The following is a 23,150-nucleotide window of genomic DNA, read 5'->3' as shown; positions in this document are numbered from 1 at the left end:
TGTCAGTAAGGTTGGTTGTGATGTTGCAGTGGACCGCTGTTGCTATTTTGTCAACATTACAATAGCCTTCTTTTTCCAACAATTACCCTCAAACCAAGCAGTTGGTTTAACCCAGTCTCTATGTCATACTTGGTTGGACAAGAGTGGTCACTAGATACAAGTTTAACTAGTAATATTTTTTTCCACAAATTTTGAATTGAGAGTGAGGGAAACTAGTTTTGATCTCTTCTGAGTGGCTGAAACTGAGAATTGTTGGGTAATCATGCGCATTGAGATGGAGAGATATTTGAATGAAGACAAAGACATATCCTAAATACAGATGTGAAAAGGGAGAGAGAGGGAGAAAGAGAGAAAGAGAGAGAGAGAGAGAGAGAGAGAGACAGCAGTAATACCAGTTAATTTTCATTTTCTCATTTCGGTTCCTTATGAGGCCTATGGCACTCCTTGCTCTTGGGTTCCATGACATTTTTATATCAAATTTCATTTGGTTTAATCTGGAATGAATTTCTGTCATTTGCAATAAAAAAGAGTACTTACTTAAATCAATTAGATAGTATAGTTGACATATGTAATTTTTAAATTAGTATAGTTGACATATGTAATTTTTAATCACTCAAGTCATTCTTCCTTGATGCTAGTAATAATTATTCAATCATCTTTTTTGGAGCCACTTTCCTCTATTCTAGTCTATAAAGTTCATTAGGGTCAAGCCTAGTGCAAGGTAATTAGCTCAAGAAGGGACATAGAGATATATGACCTAAACTAGCTCAATAACTCTATCAGCAATATTTGCTAGAACTTCTGAGAAATTGTGAGAAGTCAAAGCAATTTTTTTCCCACTGAAATTTCTCAAATAGTAAAGACAACAGCTTGAATCTCCTGGTTGCCATGTTACCACCATGAAAAGAGTACCTTTGAGAATGAAACCAGTATAGAAGAAGTCAGGGCAAAAGACAGAAAAACCCAGATTCTTCGCACATCATTTAAGCACCAAGGTCCATGCATTTCTGAGGTCCTAGACTTTTCAGTTATTTCATCAATAAATGTCATTTTTTAAATCTGAATTTTGGTGTTGTTTGAAACAAAAAAGTCCAGATAAACATGGATAGCATATCTGTATATGTCTTTGAGCTGGTGAAGTTTTATTATGTATACCTAACACCAAATTGAATGCCTAACCCTGTATCTGAAATAAGTGGATGCTCAAGAACTTTCTGCTGAGACTGAATGAAGATGAAAAATGCTACATATTGTGCCATTTGTGGATATGTCTTTTTATAGCCTTACCTCTTCATCAGAAGTACTAAATCTGTGCTCTATAATCAGTGGATTTTCATCAGAGAAATTAGGTAAAAAGGGTTTTGAGTCCTTGTCACCAGAGCCAATCAGAATATTTGCCTCCCAAAGGCCAAATCATAAGTAGATTTTCCCTCTTCATTGTAGTATCTCCATTCTAAATAGAACTTCTCATCCGTACCAGTGCAGTAGCCTCCTGAGAGGTCTCCAAGTCTCCAGATTGTTTCTACTCTAATCTGTTGGGGAGCTTAAATAACTTGATTAAAGTCCTATAGTTAGCTAGTGGCTGAGGAACTATTCGAACCCACAGGGGCTTGATTGACTTCAAAATCTTTGCTTAATTTCCCTACTATTATACATATTGCATCACTTCATGATATAATTCTTATATTTTCTGAGTTGAAAAACAAACTAAACATGGCCTCTTCAAACTTGGAGAGACTAGTAACAGTGAGACAAAAGCTGATCCAAGAAAATGCACAAAAACACACCCGTGTTGTTCTTACAGCTTTGCAGTTTTGTGAAAAGGAACACAGGAGATTTTGCTCTCATTTAGAACTGTCATTCATGGCTTTTGCTTGAAAATACCTGCTTTCAAATTCACACTGTGTCTCTGTCTACCAAGCGTATGTCTATGCATATGAAATCCAGAGAAAGTAACTCTGCTAGACTGAACTGGGTTGCATTCCAAGGACTCGGAGTCATGGGATAACAGATCTTATACAACCTAATAGGACTTGATTTGGCACAGGTAAAGTTTCTTTTATGAAAATTTACTTTCTCATATATTGGTGAGACTGAACAGATCTAGCTATATATTGCTTAAATTTGCTTCATGTCAAGTTAAGAAGAAAACACTCATAAAGCAGCCATTCCTTCTTAACAGAGAAAAGCTGTTTTTATCTTTTGAAATACTAGTTTAAGGAAGTGCATCAATAAAACCTTTAACTTTTTAAAAAATCTCATTTTATGATGTAAATTGAAAGCATATTTCTTATTTTGGAGAAGGCATTACTGATGTGCATAAACTCAATAGGGTTCTTCATACTCTAACCTAAAATTTTTGCCTAGGGCTCATTTTTGTGATTTCCTCAGAAACCAGAGAAGGCAAAATAGTATTGAAGTAAGATGGAGGTGGATTTGGTATTGCAAAGTTAAATATTTTAAGTGCACAGCTAACATTGGAAAGGGCCTTATGCAAAGGAGATTCTGAAATTACTTTTAGTAATTTCATGACTTCCATCGAAACGGTAGCCAATATAGGATGAGAGAGAAAATAAGAGGACTCTTGGGATTGTGTTGATATCTGCTTTCCCTAGTCCCCTCAGAGGTGAAGTCCCTGAGGTCCCTCACTTGCAGAGTCAGATATCTCTGGATTTAAGTCCCAGCCCCACCACATATCACTTTTATGAATTTACCCAAGTTACTTAGTTTTCTCCTTTATTTATCATACATTTGCCTAACAATTTCCTGAGCCAGGCCCCATTTGAAGCCTTTATACTCTTGGAAAGCTGAAAACTTGAGCACTATCTCACTCCCAGTTTACAAATGAAGTGGGTCACAGGCAGAGTTAAGCAAATTTCCCCAAATAGATGATAACAGAATTGGTAAGAACCAGAAGACAGACCCAGGAAACTTGGTTCTACAGTGCATGCTCTTTACCACTACTTAACCTGCCATGTTAAACTATGGCAAGTAATAAAACAATCTTGCTTCTTTCTGCTGTGGTGAGGTTTCATTGAGATACTCTGCATAAAACATCTTACACAATTTAACAGGCAGGCATATAGTAAGCCAGTCTGCAGAGTCTGGAATTAGTTAGTCCGTTGCTGTAAAGCTGGTGTATCTGGTAGGTCCTGGGTGTTCATGGACCCACCACACCAAAATGATCTCCAACAGTCCACTCAACTGGCACAGTTTGCCTACCGGAACTTCTGCTATAGGTTTTCTATTTGACACTTCTATTTCCAATTGGACTGTGGCCCAGAACTAACCTTCAGTTCATTTGGCTGGGGTCCTGACCATTTGTGTTCCAGGAATCAGATATGCATGCTCACAGGTCTTATGTTCCCGGTTCTGCTATACTTTATTTTCACTGGTTGATTTGCCCCTGCTTGTCCTTGAGCAGACTTATATAATTCCAGGTGCAGTAACTACGTAAGTAGGTTTTCAGTGACCTGGGATAGCACGGTACATTAGAAAAGGAATAAACTCAAGAGTTCCAGGACTAGGTTTGTATCTCAGCCTCAGCACTGTGTTCTTGGGGAAGTTAATGATCTGCTCTATGCCTTAGTTTTCCTCATCAGTAAAAATAGGAATAAAAATTCTTACTCTCAGGGTCATTGTTAAAATTAAACATGGTAACTTCTGTGGATATATCTAACACCATGCTTAAGCTAAAGTAGGTGATACAGTTTGGCTGTGTCCCCACCCAAATTTCAACTTGAATTGTATCTCCCAGAATTCCCACATGTTGTGGGAGGGACCCAGTGGGAGGTAAATGAATCATGGGGGCCGGTCTTTCCCATGCTAGTCTCATGATAGTGAATAAGCCTCACAAGATGGGTTTATCAGGGGTTTCTGCTTTTGCTTCCTCCTCATCTTCTCTTGCTACCACCATGTAAGAAGTGCCTTTCAGCTCCCACCATAATTCTGACATCTCCTCAGCCATGTGGAACTGTAAGTCCAATTAAACCTCTTTTTCTTCTCAGTCTTGATTGGGTATGTCTTTTTCAGCAGTGTAAAAATGGACTAATACAGTAGGTGTGCAACAACTTTTTCTTTCTTTCTTTTTCTGAAAGTAAAGGAGAACTCCATATGTCTGGAAAAATAATTCGAATTAACCTTCACATCGGACAATGCACAAACCCAGGCTTTCCCACTACTGTAGATTTGGGTTGCTGAGTTTCAGGTTACATTGCTGAGACGTTAATGCTGTTGGGGTCTGAATTTCTTGAATCATTGTTGAGTACTGGTGACTAAAATAAACAATGTGATATGGTTTAGAAACTTTGTTACGTTCTATACACTTGTTTATCTACATGTACATGTTCTAAAAATGTTTACATATATGTGCTATGGTTTGTTCTGTTTTGATAGGATGAATGGGTGTTTGTGGCTGGGAATCCTAAGAAACAAAATGTAAAAAAATAAATTATTTGTAGTAATCAAAACATAATTAAGTGCTAGAGAGCACAGTCATGGACTTCATCATGGCTTTTAGCATAGTGAGTGTGATGAAATGGTAGAGGTTTCCTGTAATGCCTTAGAAAAAGCCTGTATCACACTTCACTGCATAGGGACAGTAACTGCTATCATATAAAACCAATGCTCTGCAAAACTAGACATGAGCCTTTGAGATTTATACGTTGCCACTGATATGCTTTGGCTGTATCCCCACCCAAATCTCCGCTTGAATTATACATGGTAGGGACCCAGTGGGAGGTAATTGAATCATGGGGGTGGTTACCTCCATGCTGGTCTTGTGATAGTGAGTGAGGTCTCATGAGATCTGATGGTTTTATAACGGACTTTTCCCCACCCCGCTTTGCTCTACAATTCTCCTTCCTGCTGCCATGTGAATAAGGATGTGTTTGCTTCCCCTTCCACCATTAACTGTAAGTTTCCTGAGGCTTCCCCAGCTCTGTGGAACTGTGAGTCAATTAAACCTCTTTCCTTTATAATTTACCCAGTCTCAAGAAGATCTTTACAGCAGGCTGTGAACTAACTAATACAGTCACTAATTTGAAAATGGCTGCATACCAATTTGCAGTCATAATGGAAGGGGAGAGGCATAATCTAATCACTGAGACTTGAGTCTCATGTGCATAATAACTCCATATGCCATTAGTTTAGCAAGTGTGTTTGATTTCATGTACTTCGTTACTTGTACAAGATTTTTTTTAATTATACAGAAACAGATAAGCATGTTTCACTGAAGCAGATTTTGCAATAACTGAAAAGAAAAATGACAAGAGTCATTTCATCTGAATTGTGAAATGCTGCCTTACAAGAAGGACCACAGCCTATCTGCAGAAGCCTATCTGCATTGCTTCTGCCAACCCTACTCTCTCTGTGGATGAGTCTCTTCCACAAATGTTCCCTTTAGACAGATGTCATAAAGAAAAAGAAAGGACGAATTAGAGCACGCTTCTCAAAAGTTCTGGCTAGTATTAAAATATTTTCTTTGAGTTAAATATTGGACTGGATTCAAATAGAGTTTGCATTTTATTCACAGAGCTCCTCCATTCTTTCCTCCATTGTCTCTTCAGGCGTGGGGTAAAGGAGTGTTGGGAAAAGTTTATGCGGCAGAAGGGAGTTACATACACAAACACACATCTACGGATAAATATACGAAAGATTTGTTTCTTATAAAACAATAGGAACAATCTAAGTTTCTGAGGTTAATGGCTCCTCCCTTAAGAAGTTTAGTATTTCATAATTTTCTGTGTACAAAATGCAGTTTCACATTGCCTGTGCCCTAAATTGCTGTCTGATGTTGAATGATAGAAATCATCAAGCGACATTAAATTAATTCCACATCTCTAAGTTGTCCAAAGGGATTAAGCTCCTCCTCTTAAAGTGTCCCATAGCACCAGAGAATACTTGAGACACTGAACAGGAAAGGAAGAATATTCTAGACAGAAGGAGTAGCAGGTTTAGACTTGGAGTCAAGAAATGTAAAATAGTTCAAACGAGTACAGTTCAAGGGAAAGAGAAATAATGAAGTTAGACAAATGGTAAAGGTCATGATGGATTTTGTAAGCCTTGTGAAAGAGTTTGGAAAGCAATGAAATGCATCATTAACTACAAAGAAAAAAACATCAAGGACATTTTTACTGAGACTTAACTTGCCAAATGATTTTATGGACATTGAGGCATTCTAGTTTGTGTTGCTCAGATATTTTATCTACCTAGAGAGATACTGACGCTGGCACAGGTAGGTGAAGGTCTAGATATTCCAGGGTAGCACTGTTCAATACAACTTTCTATCCTGTCCAATATGACTACCAGTAGTTACATGTGGCTACCAAGAACTTGAAATGTAGCTAGCATAATGGTAATTTAATGTAAGGCAGTGGATAGTGGAGGAAAATAGAGAGAGGCTTGCTGGGGATTAGATGCTGGGAATATGGGCAGAACTCCAAAAGCACCTCTGCAAATCCAGATCAACATTAAGAATATGGCAAAGTTCAGTTAATGTGGGACATAACAAATCTAAAGAGTAAATGTGTCAAAGTCCAGAGGCAAATTCCCAGCACGTACTGGCAGGAGTTAAGGAGTGAAGGAAGACATGAAGAAGGGTCAGGAAAATTTTAACTTGATTTGTTAGAGTTATTTCAGAAGGTACAGAGTGTGAGCTCCGTGGATTAACCTTCAGTGGTCTTAAATGAGAAACAGATTGAAGTAAACAACCTATTGCATATGGAGGGATTAACCAACCAAGAGGAAAACAAAGTTAAGGACATCCTGAGTGCCTTACTTCTTGCGCATCTAGAACAATCAGCTGTCTAATAGTTAATATTTTCTACCTCAAACTCAAAGCCATTTATAAATAAATTTTTGCCAGAACTATGAAAGATTCTTTTAAAATAAACAGACTCTAAAATAATTCAGGCAACTGATTACAAAGAATGGAGGCATTCCAGTAGGACTAATTCCTTCACCTCACTGGGTCACAAGTTCCTCATAAGTAAATGACAGGGTGGGTTTGCTCACCTTTCACGGGAAAAAGGAGCAAGCATATTGGCAATCCACTACTTTCAAACAAAATCAGACTAAAAACATATAAGAAAGTCAAATATGCAAGAGATAATGTACTTTAGAGTGGGGATTCTGTTCTACAGAGAGCTAAAACTGATTTAAATTTCATAAATATGCCTCTCCTTTTAGATATAATACCCAATAAATTCTAGCATTTCATGCTATTCTTCTTCTTCTTCTTTTCATTTTTTTTTTTAGACGAAGTCTTGCTCTGTCGCCCAGGACGATCTTGGCTCACTGCAACCTCCACCTTCCAGGTTCAAGCGATTCTCTCACCTCAGCCTCCTGAGTAGCTGAGACTACAGGAGCCCACCACCACGCCTGGCTAATTTTCATTTTTGTTGTTGTTGTTGTTATTTTGTAGAGATGGGGTTTCACCATGTTGACCAGGCTGGCCTAAAACCCCTGATCTCAAGTAATCTGCCTGCCTCAGCCTCCAAAGTGCTGGAATTACAGGCGTAAGCCACTGTGCCAGGCCCATTTCATGCTATTCTTTAAATTTGCTTCCTTTGTAAATGAAGACACTATTAATCAGTTTAATTTTAATGTGTCCAATAGAAACTAAATGCTAACTATCGATTGCATGCTTAATTACTTTTACCTTTGTCTTAACTCTACTGTTCCTTACCTAACTTTTTATAACTACTTTCTGCATTTTTGCATCTTCATTTTCCACCCATTTTTGAATAATAAAAGAAAATAACAATAAAGTATTAAAATTATTTTTAACACCATTGTTCAAGAAAACTTAGAGATACTGTATAACTTATAGAAAGAAATCATAAGAAACAAACACTTGTTTGCTGATTACAAACCTCTAAATTTGGTGTAGGAAAGGTCATGTAAGAGTTTCAGTGCATAATTCACAAAAACACAGATGTATTAAAAGAGCAATGTATCAAAGTCAGGAGCAATTTCTTCTGTTCCCTGTATTTCAATATCTTTGCCTTTTAGTTTGGATTTCTAGGATATTTGCATATGATGGGGAAACATGCTAGTATAACTTCAGCAGGGAAATATACGGAGTAGAAGAAGGAGATTGATTGGGCAGCACTGGTAAAGAAAAGGAAAAGAATAACAATATTAACTGAGCACTACCCAGGTACCTAAAGATGCACTTAATTAACTCACATATTCCTCACAGCAATTCCTTCACTTTTTACACTAATATTTCCTTAGCACCTCCAATGTGCCAGGCACTGTGCTTGGTAGATTCAAGGACAGACAAGATAAAGCCTGTCTCTGCCCTTGGGAAACTCATATTCTAATATAGAAAACAAAAAGGTAGACAGACAAACAGAAACAAATTACTAAATAGGACAGGCACCATGAAGGAAACAAATGAGCTGAGATAGTACATAATAGAGAAATCTACTGTAGATAGGAATATCAAGAAAAAATGCTTCGAGAAAGTACTTAAGCTGTTAACCAAAGGAAGAAACAGAGCTGTAGCATGCAGGAGGTAGGGAAAAGAGTGGGATAGCATGTGCAAAGAACCTGGGGCAGGAAAGATCCTTATGTCTGCTGAGTAATGAGTGGGCTGGTGGGCGCAAGAGGAGAAGTATTAGGAGCAGGTGTGGCGGTCTAGCTGAGAAATTAGTTTTGCCTGAATTAGGAGTTTTAGAGATGGAGAGAAGTGAATAGTAGAAGATATATTTTGAAGGTAGAGTCAACAGTACTTGCCACATTTACTTATTAATATTCTCACATAACAGATGAGAAATGGCCTGAAAGATTCAGAATTAATTAAAGTTCTTGTAGTAAGTAACTTCATGATGGGGTTATGAACCCTGCCTTCCTTAAAGCCCCTTCTACTACATCACACTTCCTAGCTTTGTTAATTCAAGGTTAATGTAGGTTTTATAGAGTCCTAAAAGTGGAAGTTTTTTGCCAGTCTAATGATGTTGAATTAGAATGTGTTTTAATAACCTGAACAAATAACAGATTTTCCATTCACAAACCCATAACCTTATGTCACCGAGGAGGGCATCAAATTCTACAAACACCCTTTACATATTTCTTCTGGACCAAATGTTAAAATACTCTTGCATTTCTTCCAGAGATGCACTGCATTACCAGCATGCATATGAAAAATTTTCTGTTGACTAAAGCAGCAGTCTTGGCAATTCTGAACCATGTGCTATTCTTACTATAAGTCTAAATTGGGTAGTTCGAGTGACCAACCAGTTTGTTCAGCTTTGCTAAAAATATGCTCATGTTTGCCCAAATGACCTGGCTTGCTGGTAATCTCCCACCTTTCCGAGTCAATCAACACATGGAAAGTGCTCAAAATAAGCAGGGATTAGAGTCACAAACTCAGCTGGAGGAGCTTGCTTTTTTAAAACACAGCACTCCTGTAGTTATTTTCTTCATTGTTATTCTGTCTTTACTGTTGAGATTCTGGTGTACACATTAATGCTGCTCACGAGTACCTCCATTTCTTCTCTGTTCAGCACACAATAGGTTTGTACTTGCCCACAATGTGCAGTTGCCCTCTGTATCTGAGGGTTCTGCAAACTGCAGATTAACTAACCACAGATCAAAATATTGAGAAAAGAAAATAATAAAAAATAACAATATGACAATAAAAATAATACAAATAAGAAGGTGATACAGTATAATCACTATTTATACAACATTTACATTGTATTAGGCATTATAAGTAATCCAGAGATTATTTAAAATGTGCAGGAGGATGTGCATAAGTTATATGCAAATACTACTCTAATTTATATAAGGGATTTGAGCATCCTGGGATTTTGGTAGGGGGAAGGTGGTCATGTAACTAATCCCCAGTGGATACCAAGGAACAACCATACTTCTTTAGGTTGGCGTCACATACTTGGTCTGGCAGTATTTAAGAGCTGCCATACAATTCTTCCCTTCTGTGTGCAGTGGAGTCTAGTGATGCTTGAAGCCTCCAATAGCCTAAGTCTCTGATGAGGACAATGTGCTGCCAAGTCCCCACAGCTGATCCCCAACAGACATGTTATATGGGGGCAAAGACCTTTTTTCATTTTTAAATGCTAAGACTTGGGGATTTGTTGTTGTTGTTGCTGCTGCTACTATATATCCTAATCTTTGTGACTGGGATAGGTTCCTTCACATTCTTGATAGGAAGGAAAACACGAACTTTCAATTTAAGGAAATATGACAAACAGTACAGTTGGCAGAAAGTGAAGAGGTTTGGATTCAAACGCAACTAGTTTTAATACTATCTTTGCAACTTACTTGCTCTCTGAGTCTTCTTTTTCTCATCTGAAAAAGAGTGATAACAGTATAAGTTTGCTATAATTTAATACACAAAGTTCCTAGAAGGATGCTAAACCACAGATGATGTTCAATGAAAATAGCTATTTCTGTGAGGGGTAATGGTAAATAGACTAAAAGTGTAGCAAAAGATAAACAACATAGGCATGGCTGAATCTGAAGAGACTATAGAAATGGGGAACACTATCATTCATCCCCTCGGTTCTGCCTACCAAGCATCTCCTAGTCATAGGCATGCCTTTCTGTCTCTTCTGTGTTCAACTCATGCTTTCCCTGTCCCGTTCCCACTCCTCTGTCACACGCTGCTCCCAGGAAAGTATATAGAAATCATTCACGAAGATAGCTGCATTTTAACAGGAATTAAGTTAAAGGGCTAAAGCTCCAACTTAGTATTTTAGGCCTTAGGTGGAAAAGGGCAGTGGATATCTCTCACCTGAACCCAGACTGGCCAAGAGGATCCATCTAGCTTAATTATGTCCACTTTTTGGGTCCACTAACCTAGGAAGGTCTACTGGACCAGTCTTTATAAAAGACTTTTATGAGGCTTCATTTTGTGAAGCTGTCCAGATCTGCTGGAAAGACTACCATTATAGTTTGGCAGGATCTTCTGTGGGGTCAGGAGTGGGGACTGGCAGTACTAGTGCTGTATGTCGACATTACTCTTAAAAATGTTCAGACAGTCTTAACATAGTCTCCTCATATTAATCCTCACAGCAATCCTGCAAATGGGCATTAAGATCTTTGTCATAGATGATGGAACTGAAGCTTAAAGCTTTTAAATCATTTACCCAAATTCACGTATATGATAGGTGGAAGAGTCTATATTCCAAAACCAGTACCTCTGATTTCAGGTTTAATATCCTTTTTTCCCCTTTCACTATTACAGTTTTCTCTGTGTGAGAAAGTAAATTCAATAGTGTCTCTTGATGGCATTTTGCTATCATGTAATACAAATATTTCTTTTTTGTTGTTACATAGTTGGGAATTTGAAATTCTGTTTTCTACATTCAACACTAAAAGGAAGAAAAAACACATGACTGTTAAAAAAAAGAAACTACAAATATACTATTGAAAATGAAATTAAAGTAAGGTATTCTATATTGTCATGTTTTCTGGCTAAAATAATACCCACAGTTTCAGAGAATTTTAATCTCTACCTATATGAAAAAAGAGAGAAGAGAATAGGGAAGGAAGCTAAGATTTTAGTCTCATCATTTCTTTAAGAAACTATAATTATTTTCTTATGGCTAACATAATTTCTAACATCAATCTATTTGCAGTCAGTTGTAAACATTGAAAATGTTTTGAAACTTACAGCGGAAATACAGAATTTGTAGCCAGACAAACTTGAGTTTGAATTCTAATAACACCACATAAATCTATAGGCCTTGAGGAAGTAAGTTAATTAAGCCATAAATTAGAGATGAGCCTCAAGCTTCTTATCTCTGAAATGAAAGTTTATAATAATAATCTCATAGAAAGGTGGTGGCTATCACATGACATAGTGGATATAAAGCACTTATAGATTATAAACTTTAAAAAAGTTTACTTCCCTTTTCTCTTTGCATCAGATAGATTCTCATCATTCTAGAAATAACCTGATTCTTATTCCCAAGTAGTGCACAATCAAGTGGATTTTATTCACTTAGTAAGTATTCAAAGAGAGAAAGTGAGAAGCAGAGAAGAAAGATGGAGGAAAGGAAGAAGGGAAGGAAGACAAGGAGGAAGGGAGAGAGGGGAAAAGTCCTGCTAAGAAAAACAATACTAAAATCAGATGGAGACATGTTCCTTCTCTGCATGATCTAATATTGTTCTGTTAGTAGAGATTGGAAGTACTTGGAGTTATCCATCCTGCCCTTGTCCTCTTTCCCCAATAGAAATACAGGAAATAAAAAAAGTTTTATAACACTTCCGTTAATATCACTAGAAATTGGTCATTACTTCTCAAAGCAGAACTTCTTGCTTGATATATATTTGGCCCTATTTGATTTTATCATTCATTCAAGGGTGGAATTGTTACAGAAATATATTCTACGCCACTAATCCCATCACTATGCACAATTATACATTTATTTTTTAGACAACCGACCAGATTCCAAATGTAAACCTGAAAGACCTAAAGAAATTTTTCAACACCCAGTCTAGGACCGATCTTAACTGGACTTTGGCTGTCTATGGCATCTCAAGTAGCTATTTCCAACTTCACTGTAGAGGACAGCCATTACAGGTTTGGGCAGCTATCTCCACCATGAGAAAGAGTTAATTTTTTGTATAATTTTGAAGTCTGAGTGAAGTTGAAGTGTGAATTCATTACAGGATATCGTGAATGTTGTTAAGTGGATCGTACGAATGCAGTTCCCTCTATATTTCCTATAATGATTTTTATATACTCTAAGTAATTACAGGCATTTATATTTATAATTAGCCTTTGGGGGGAACCATTTTAAGAAAATGATTTGTTCAGCTGTGTACCAGATTAGTATCAGCCGGGTGTTTGTCAAATACCACCGTAACTGGGAAAACACAGCAAGAAGTGTTGATACAAAAAGATCTTTAGAAATATGCTTAAAGTTTCATTTTTTTTTCCCAAAAATAGTTGCATCACTTCTTAGAACACAAGTACATGTCTTTCAAACACGATTTTTTTCTTTAAAAAGTGGGGCATGGGTACACAAATACAGTGATGAAATGAAAAAATACAATCAATGGAATTTTACTGGCACAACGTAAAGGTCAGGATAAGACTAACAATACAAGCATTAGAAACAACACTGAGCAATGTTCTGAAAGATCATGAACTGCCTTTAGAGGCTTCTAAAGCACCAAGATGAATTGGTGCCAACAACTGGACTATGGAGTCAAGAGACCAGCAGAGGCAGTTGACCCAAACTCAAGATGAAACTTTTATAAATAAATATAGGCCGAGTGCGGTGGCTCACAGCTGTAATCCTGACACTTTGGGAAGCGGAAGTGGGCAGATCACTTGAGGCCAGGGGTTCGAGAACAGCCTGGCCAACATGGTGAAACCGCATCTCGACTAAAAAATACAAAAATTAGCCAGGTGAGGTGGCCCATGCCTGTAATCCCAGCTACTTGGGAGGTTGAGGCAGGAGAATTGCTTGAGCCAGGGAGTCGGAGGTTCCTGTGAGGCGAGATTTTGCCACTGCACTCCAGCCTAGGTGACAGAACAAGACTCTGTCTTAATAATAATAACAATAGAAGTAAAGATGTTTGTTATATTCTTGTGAAGGTTTGTCTGTGTACAGGACAGAATCGTAAATTAAAATCCCCAAATAAGAAAGTCTGAGTCAAGAAGGCAACAGTGAGACAACTATTACCCTCTGTTTTCAGTAATAACATCATACATCTATTCGAATGTCCCCTTGTCCAAAGAATTATGTAAACCTTAATAATCTTTTAAATGGGCATCATCTGATTTCCTTTCAAACTTCAACCCCTAAATGAGTATATTGCTCTGATTTGGAAACTACCAGGGAGAAATCTGACTATTCAAAGCAGTGAAGTCAACCTGAGTTGATAACGTAACTGCAGGCATTCCTACAACATTTCATCCTCTCCAATATAAATAGAGCAATTTGACCTTCATTTAACTTGATCATTTAAAATCCATTATGAACAACATAAATATCTTTCCCACCATGTGCTTTAAAAACTTTGTACTATTTATTTTTTTGCAGGGAAAACTTCCAGATAATACAGGGTCAGAAATCTGACCACTTTTGAATTCTCTTCCTTTTTAAAATTTATTTTTAAATTTATAATTGACACAATAATATTACATATTTCTGGGGTACAATGTGATGTTTTGAGGCACATGTACATAGTGTAATGATCAAATTGGAGTAGTTATCATATCCATCATTTTAGACATTTCTTTGTGGTGACAACCTTCAAAATCTTCTCTTCTAGCTATCTTGAATATGTAGTACAATGCTATTTTTCTATAGTCACTGTATTGTGTAATACAACATCAAAACTTATTCTTCCTGTATAATTTAACGTTGCAGCAATTGACCAACCTTTTGTTGTCCCCCTTTCCAGCCTTTGGTAGCCACTATTTTACTCTCTATTTCTATGAAATCAATGTTTTTAGATTTCACATGAGTGAGATTATGCAGTTTGTCTTTCTGTGTCTAGCTTATTTCACATAATATAATGTCCTCCAGGTTCATCTACGTTGCTTCAACTGACATGATTTCATTCTGTGTTATGGTTAAATGGAATTCTATTGTGTGTCTGCATGTGTGTGTGTTTGTGTGTATAACAATTTTTAATCCATTCATCTGTAGATGGTCATCTAGGTTCATTCCATATCTTGACTACTGTGAATAGCACTATAATAAACATGGGTGTGCAGATGTATCATCAACATACCGATTTCATTTTCTTTGATATATGCCCAGTAATGAGCTTGCTAGATCAAATGGTAGTCTATTTCTAGTTTTTAAAGGAAACTTTATACTGTTTTCCATAATGGCTGTATTACCTTATATTTCCACCAATCGTGTGTAAGAGTTCCCTTTCCTTTGCCAGCATGTTTGTCTTTTTGAAAAAAGCTGTTTTAACTGCAGTGAGGTGATACCATTGTGGTTTTGATGAGCATTCCTCAGGTGATTAGTGAAGTTTTGCATTTTTAATCTATCTGTTGGTTATTTGTATGTACTCTTGTGAAAAAAATGTCTATTCAGGTCTTTTGCCATTTTTTATCTGATTTTTTGGGTTTTGGCCATTGAGTTGTTGAGTTTTTTATATAATCAGGGTATTAACTTATTATCAGATGCATAGTTTGCAAATATTTCTCTCATTCTGTAGATTTTGTTTTCACTTCATTGATCATTTCCTTTGCTGTACAGAAGCTTTTTAGTTTTATGTAATCTCATTTGTCTATTTTAGCTTTTGTTGCCAGGGCTTTTGAAGTTTTATTCAAAAAACCTTTTCCCAGTTCAATTTCATGAAGCATTTCCTCTATCTTTTGCTGTAGTAGTTTCATAGTTTGGATCTTATGTTTGAGTCTTTAATCCAGTTAGAGTTGATTTTTGTATACTGTGAGAGATGGGGGTCTAGTTTCATGCTTCTGCATGTGGCTATCCATTTTTTTCAGCACCATTTATTGAAGAGATTGTCCTTTCCCCAATGTGTGTTCTTGGCATCTTCGTCAAAAATCAGTTGGCTGTAAATGCATGAATTTATTTCTTGGTTCTCTATTCCATTGATCTATGTGTCTATTTTTATGCCAGTATTATTCTGTGTTGGTTACTAGAGCTTTGTAGTATATTTCGAAGTCAGATAGTGTGATGCATCTAGCTTTGTCTTTTTTGCTCAGAATTGCTGTGGCTATCTGGGTCTTCCGTGGTTCCACATAAATTTTAAAATTCTTTTTTCTATTTCTGTGAGGAATGTCACTAGTATTTTGATAAGAATTGCATTGAATCTGTAGATTGCATTGAATCTGTAGATTGGGGTAATATGGAAATTTTAATGACTGTTTTCTCCAATCCATGAACATAGGATATCTTTCAATTTATTTGTGTCCTCTTCAATTTTTTTTTTTTTTTTGAGATGGAGTCTCACTCTGTTGCCTAGGCTGCTGGAGTGCAGTGGCAAGATCTCAGCTCACTGCAACCTCCACCTCCCTGCTCAAATGATTCTATGATTCTCCTGCCTCAGCTTTCCGAGTAGCTGGGATTACAGGCACCTGCCATCATGCTTGACTAATTTTTGTACTTTTAGTAGAGATGGGGTTTCACCATATTGGCGAGGCTGGTTTTGAACTCCTGACCTCGAATGATCCGCCTGCCTCAGCTTCCCAAACTGCTGAGATTACAGGCATGAGCCACTGTGCCCGGCCCCTCTTCAATTTTTTTCATCTATGTTTTATAGATTTCTTAATTGTAGCCAGGGCTGACGTGTCATTGAGATTTTTATTCAATTTTTTAAACACTTTAAGTCCCACAGACAACATCATGTCAGGTCTTTATGATTTTGGAGTTTAGATTTGGTTTCCTCCCTCTATGAACCCTTCTTGTTATAAATTGATTTTGTCACCCCCTTTCAAATTCATATATTGAAGTCCTAATTCCTGGTACCTAATGCGACCTTATTTGAAAATAAGGTCATTGTAGATAGAATTAGTTAAGATGAGGTAGGATGGCCCCTAAATCAATATAACTGGTGTTCTTTAAAAAGTGGGAACACACACATTCAGGGAGAACACTATGTGAACCTAAAGGCATAGATGGGTATGCATCTACAAACCAAGAAACTCCAAAGCTTGCTGGCAGAAGCTATAAGAAAGGGATGGAGCAGGTTTTTCCCTCACAGCTCATGGAAGAAACCAACAGTGCCAAAAACTTGATCCTGGACTTCCAGCCTCCAGAACTGTGAGGTAATAAATTTCTGTTGCTTAAACCACTCAGCATGTGGTATTTCATGATGGCAACCCTAAGAAACTAACACTAATACACTTTCTTCACAGTTGTGCCAGAAAATTGTCTCATTAGCTGATTAGTGACTCCCTTATTATTTCTGCTTTTGTACATTGAGTGGGAATATTTGCATATCATTGATGCCAGAATCTATCCTTCGAAATGATGGCCATTTTAAAAATGGATAATATCTTTAAGCATTGCCTTGCCCTTCCAAAAGGTGAAAAAAAAGTGAGGCTTGGTAAGGAGGACAAGATCTGCTAAAACTTGCCATTAAAAAATATTATAGCAGATCTCTGGATACGTTCCAGTATTAAAACACATTTGTCAAAAATATGAGAAATGAGAGACCATACTACCAATGTCATTCTATCAATGTCTTTAAGATGAGAGCAAAGAAGCAAGAGGATCAAGGAGGAAAATAATAAAGAATCCTTGCTATCAAGCAGAAAGGGGATTGGCCTTGATCAGTGGGAAAGTTAAAAAGGGCCACAAAATTAAACTGCTCCTTAAAAAATAGAAAAGGAGATAATGAAGTCAAGGGAAAAGCAACATTAGTATCTGGATTTAATTCATGACCTTCTTAGTCCTAGGAGAATTTGGGCCAGGAGAATTTCCTAATCAGCAGCTGCACTCCCCACTTCTAGCTCTCTGGGCCACATTTGACAAATGTAGATCTGAAGCTTTAGTATGGATGAGAATGACCAGAGGTCTTCTAAAACAGATTGCTGTCTCTCTTCCCACTCCACCCCATAGTTGCCAATTCATAGGTCTGGAGTGGGGTCCCAATAACTTGCATTTTTAACAAGTTCCCAGGTAATGCTGATGCTGCTGATCTGGAGGCAATACTTTAAGAACCACTGGACTATATCAATGTCAAACCTGCCTGATGAGAAGAATCACCTGGAAGGTTTAAAAAAATGCAAAATCCTCGGCCCCATGCCAGACTTTCCGACTCAACCTCCAGGGAAAAGCCTAGAATTTTCTATTTCAACAATCCTGCCTGATTAATATGATTAGGCGAGTTTGGAAAATGCTACACCAAATCTCTATAAATTCCCTTTTTTTAGCATCTGTTGTTTTTCCACTTGGTTTCAGTGAATTTTGCAATACGGCAGTAGCTATGTGATGAGCTAAGAGTAGCACAAGTACTAGGTTCTGTACCTTGAATTTCCTGATCCCATTGGCTGACCACAGTACCCTGCTTTTTCTTTTTATGAACAGGTGCCTTGGGAGAGAGTCTTCCTTAATCCCAACTGGCCCTGGTATCATGATGTCATCCAGAGGCCACTCTGAAACCGACTCAGATGATGTAGCCTTCACTGGTAATTCTCTGCTTATCTTTCACTCTTTCTTATCATACAACATGCATATTTTGCTCTGAATATTAATGGTGGCTCTAGCCTCAGGCTGTTTCCTCTTAACTTTGAAAGTATTTACGTGTGAGTTATGCTCTACAAGTTTTATTTCAAAAGCACTTTCTCTTTATTTGGCAGGAATATTCTTGCTGGCACTTGCAGAGGAAATCCCATTGGTTCAGCAGATGGCTAATGATAATTGAAGTTAACTCTTTAGAGAACAATTAGAGATTTCCAAAAGGATTGTAGTAAAATTGCTTAGGGCCCTATCATGCCCATCTGCTGCTTTTGAGAACATGTAATTCCTATCTCTTAGATCCAAATTCCAGCCACAAACTCAAAGTTGAGGCACCCTGTAAATGGCTTTCTTTGAACCTTCTTTGCCTTTTGGGGATTTGTAATTATTCTAAATATAGTGACCTGATATAGTTTAGCTCTAATTTTTGCAGCAGCACTGCAAGTAGATGTTACTCTATTTTACAAATAAGAAAACTGAGGCTAAACAAGATCAGATATAGAGTCTTGAAGATTATACAACTGCCTAGTATCAGTCAGGATTCAAACCCACAGCTACCCAACTTACAAGCCTGAGCTGCTCCTCCAAGACGACTCTATTCTACTTTTGAAGAAATGTGGGGTCAGGTTTGAGAGCAACATTTTCATTTGTTATTTTTCCTGGAGTTTCCAAGATTGTGTTTAAATTCTACCAAGTGAGAAATGGTTACAACAATCATCCTTAGTTTTGTTTGCTATCTCAATAGGACTCTGCGTGCTTTGATTCTAAATGTAAAATTAGCTCTGTCTGTTACAGGAAAGCCATCAACTGGGTAGTGTATTAGTCTGTTCCCTCACTGCCAACAAAGACATACCTGAGACTGGGCAATCTATAAAAAAAAAAGAGGTTCAACTGACTCACAGTTCCATATGTCTGGGGAAGCCTCACACTTCATGGTGGAAGGTGAATGAGGAGCAAAGTCATGTCTTACATGGCGGCAGGCAAGAGAGTGTGTGCAAGGGAACTCCCCTTTATAAAACCATCAGATCTCATGAGACTTATTCACCATCATGAGAACAGAACAGGAAAGACCTGACCCCATGATTCAATTACCTCCCCTCAGGTCCCTCCCACAACATGTGGGAATTCTGGGAGCTACAATTCAAGATGAGATTTGGGTGGGGACATAGCCAGATCATATCATTCCACTCTTGACCCCTCCCAAATCTATGCCCTCACATTTCAAAACCAATCATGCCTTCCCAACACTCCCCCAAAGTCTTAACTCATTTCAGCATTAACTCAAAAGTCTGCAGTCCAAAGTCTCATCTGAGACAAGGCAAGTCCCTTGCCTGTAAAATCAAAACCAAGTTAGTTACTTCCTAGATACAATGGGGGTACAGGCATTTGGTAAATATAGCTATTCCACATGGTAGCAATTGGCCAAAATGAAGGGGCTACAGGCCCCACCCAAGTATGAATTTCAGTGAGGCAGTCAAATCTTAAAGCTCCAAAATGATCTCCTTTGACTCCATGTCTCACATCCAGGTCACGCCAATGCAAAAGGTGGGTTCTCATAATCTGAGACAGCTCTGTCCCTCTGGCTTTGCAGGGTACATCCCCCCTATTGACTGATTTCACGGGCTGGCATTGAGTATCTAAGGCTTTTCCAGGCATACCGCACACGCCTTTGGCAGATCCACATTCTGGGGTCTGCAGGATGGGAGCCCTCCTCTGATGGCTCTACTAGGCAGTGTCTCAGTGGGGACTCCGCATGGGGGTTCCAACCTCACATCTTCCCTCCATACTGCCCTAGCAGAGGCTCTCCATGAGGGCCCTGACCCTGCAGCCAATCTCTGGATATCCAGGCATCTGCACACATCCTCTGAAATCCAGGAAGAGGCGCCCAAACTTCAATTCCTGGCCTCTGTGTACCTGCAGGCCCAACACCGTGTGGAAGCTGCCAAGGCCCAGGGCCTGCACCCTCTGAAGCCACTGCCTGAACGGTACCTTGGCTCCCTCTAGCCATGGCTGGAGCAGCTGCAGGGTGCCAAGCCCCTAGGCTGCACACAGCAGGGGGGCCCAGGAAACCACTTTTTCTCTCCTAAGCCTCCAAGCCTGCGATGGAGGGGCTACCAGGAAGGTCTCCAACATGCCCTGGAGACATTTTTTCCATTTTCTTGGTGATTCACATTGGGCTCCTGGTTACTTATGCAAATTTCTGATGCAGGCGTGAATTTCTCCCCAGAAAATGGGTTTTTCTTTTCTATTGCATGGTCAGGCTGCAAATTTTCCAAACTTTAATGCTTCACTTCCTCTTGAACATTTTGCTACCTAGAAATTTCTTCCACCAGATATCCCAAAGCATCTCTCTCAAGTTCAAAGTTCCACATATATCTAGGGCAGAGGCTAAAAACCGTCAGTCTCTTTGCTAAAGCACAGCAAGAGTCACCTTTGTTCCAGTTCCCAACGAGTTCCTTATCTCCATCTGAGACCATGTCAGCCTGGACTTCATTGTCCACATCACTATCAGCATTTTGCTCTAAGCCATTCAACACGTCTCTAGGAAGTTCCATACTTTCCCACATCTTTCTGCCCTCTGAGCCCTCCAATTCTCTAGGAAGTTCCAAACTTTCCCACATTTTCCTATCTTCTGAGCCCTGCACACTGTTTCAACCTCTACCTATCACCCAGTTCCAAACTTGTTTCCACATTCTCAGGTGCCCTTTATAGCAACACTCAATTTACTGTATCAGTCTGTTTCCATGCTGCCAACAAAAACATAGCTAAAACGGGCAATCTATAAAGGAAAGAGGTTCAATTGACTCACAGCTCTACATAGCTGAGGAGGCCTCACAATCATGGCAGGAGGTGAATGAGGAGCAAAGTCATGTCTTACATGGCAGCAGGAAAGACAGCATGTGCAGGGGAACTCCCCTTTATAAATCCATCATCTCTTGTGAGATGTATTCACTATCATGAGAACAGACAGGAAAGACCCGCCCCATGATTCAATTACTTCCCAGTGGGTCCCTCCCATGACAGGTGGGAATTATGGGAGCTACAATTCAAGGTGAGATTTGGGTAGGGACAGAGCCAAACCATATCAAGCGGTTATTCAGAAAATGTGACTAACTATTGGTTTTAAGTAACAAAAGGATGGATTCAGTCTTGAATTATCTTGAATTATTATTTTTGCTCAAACTTTCATAGTTGATTGTTGCATATCTTCTTTCTGTTCTTTCTTTCTTCAGCAAGAATTTGTTTGTACCAGCTCTATGCCATACACTGTGATAGACACACCAGATGTGGAAGTGAGAAATATGGTTCCCATCTTGGATAGCAAAGAAGATGGACAAATAAACCAACAAATTAAACACAGAAAAATGTTTTCTAAAGGAAGGAGGTTTCTTGAAGGAAGTGGTACTTCTGTTGAAATATGAAAGATGAGTGAGGGTTAGTCACATACAGAAAGGGAGAAGGGAGTATCCAATGTAGATAGAACAGCATATGAAAAGCACAGAGATGTGAGAGAGCAGGTAGGCATTGCTGTAAATCCAGGTGGATGTAAAAAAAAATCAGAGCCTTGCAGGAACTAGGTTGTAGAAAGCTCTGTGGACTAAGTTTAGTTGGTTTAACTTTATCCTAAAAGTCACAGGAAAATATTAAAGATGTTTAAAAAGAAAAAAAACAGATTTTCATTTTATTAACAAAACATAACTCTGGCAGCAGGTGTGGAAAATGGATGGAGGGGCCAAGACCAGAAGAAAGACACCTGTTACTGAAGCAATGCAGATGGGAAATGATGGAGACCTAGATGTAGACCATGCCAGCAAAGACGGAGGGGCAGAATTGAGTACTACTTGTAGAACTAATGTAACTTACAGGATGATTAGATACATAGAAAGGAGACTAACTCAATCCTTTATTTTTCTTCCTTTTTCAAAAGTTTTTTTTAAGACTATATTACTATATTTTCCCCATTCCCTCCATTCTTAATATGACAGTTAGCTAATTTTACTTGAATACCTATGTCTTATTCTTTACCGACACCACTAAGCAGCAGCATCTCCCTATCACCACCACAACAAGCAGCAAGTGTTTATGGAGCACCTCTTACTAAATTATCCTTTGTCTTGTTTTGTGACAAATTTACATTCCTCTCTGCTTTACTTTTGCTTTATCCTGTATTTTTCATTGTTCTGTGGTTTAGCGTGTATTTTCTTCTGCTCTTCCAGGACCGTAGGATTTCAGAGCTTGTTACTTAAGTTCTCAGGTTTTTGATATGTACTTGGAATTTTATTTTTTACTACTTTCTCAAAGTAATGCTCCACAAATATTTCTTATGTAATTCCAATGCATCTAAAGAGATTTAGCATTTGAGTTTTATGTTAAATCAATAAATGGATTAAAGCCATAATTAGCAATCACCAACTTTTATCTGGAAATAAACTGAAAACTATTATTCATTTACTAAGGCTCTGGTGTACTTATTTCTGTAAAGAGAACACTATACTTTGCTCAAAGAAGTGATACAATTTATATTTTCTCCTGTTCTTATGTGTGCAAATTATGTTCATTTTATTGTACAGGCTATATATCTTCTGCAATACCTTCATATGCCTGTAGGTGTAAAGTTAAAATTCAGCTCTTCTGTCAAGGTAAGAAATTAGATAGCTGGCTAAAATAAGTTATTTCAGTGTATACTGCTCAGGTGATGGGTTCACCAAAATCTCACAAATCACCACTAAAGAACTTACTCAAGTAACCAAATAACACTTGTTCCCCCAAAACCTATAGAAATAAAAAAATTTTTTAAATGAATATAAAAAAAGAAGTTATTTAATATGCAGGCTTATATTTATCTATTTTTTCATTGTTTACATTTTTTCTTTATTTCTTCTAAAAAAAAACAGGATGCATGCACAAAACGTGCAGGTTTGTTACGTAAGTGTACATGTGCTATGGTGGTTTGCTGCACCTATTGACCCATCCTCTAAGTTCCCTCCCCTCATCCCCGAC

At 38.1% G+C, this 23,150-nt stretch overlaps 1 protein-coding gene across 2 annotated transcripts in view; it reads right to left on the bottom strand.

Annotated features, from left to right (window-relative positions):
- The window catches only part of PTGER3 (prostaglandin E receptor 3), a 194,872-nt gene that overhangs the window by 90,837 nt on the left and 80,885 nt on the right, over window positions 1-23,150 (bottom strand). Inside the window, exons 3-4 of one of the 2 annotated variants that reach the window (XM_003830598.6) lie at window positions 10,291-10,317; window positions 8,959-9,587 (exon numbers count right to left, since the gene is read on the bottom strand). The exons of the other annotated variant lie outside the window; for it this stretch is intronic. Of the exons in view, the coding sequence (XP_003830646.4) occupies window positions 9,435-9,587; window positions 10,291-10,317 (180 nt within the window). The 3' untranslated portion in view covers window positions 8,959-9,434. Of the gene's footprint in view, window positions 1-8,958; window positions 9,588-10,290; window positions 10,318-23,150 lie in introns of those variants that run through there. 2 annotated transcript variants of the gene reach the window in all.

This window comes from Pan paniscus, chromosome 1, assembly GCF_029289425.2.
Source record: "Pan paniscus chromosome 1, NHGRI_mPanPan1-v2.0_pri, whole genome shotgun sequence".
Classification (NCBI taxonomy): Eukaryota; Metazoa; Chordata; class Mammalia; order Primates; family Hominidae; genus Pan; species Pan paniscus.
This window is presented reverse-complemented; position numbering and strand designations above follow the sequence as displayed.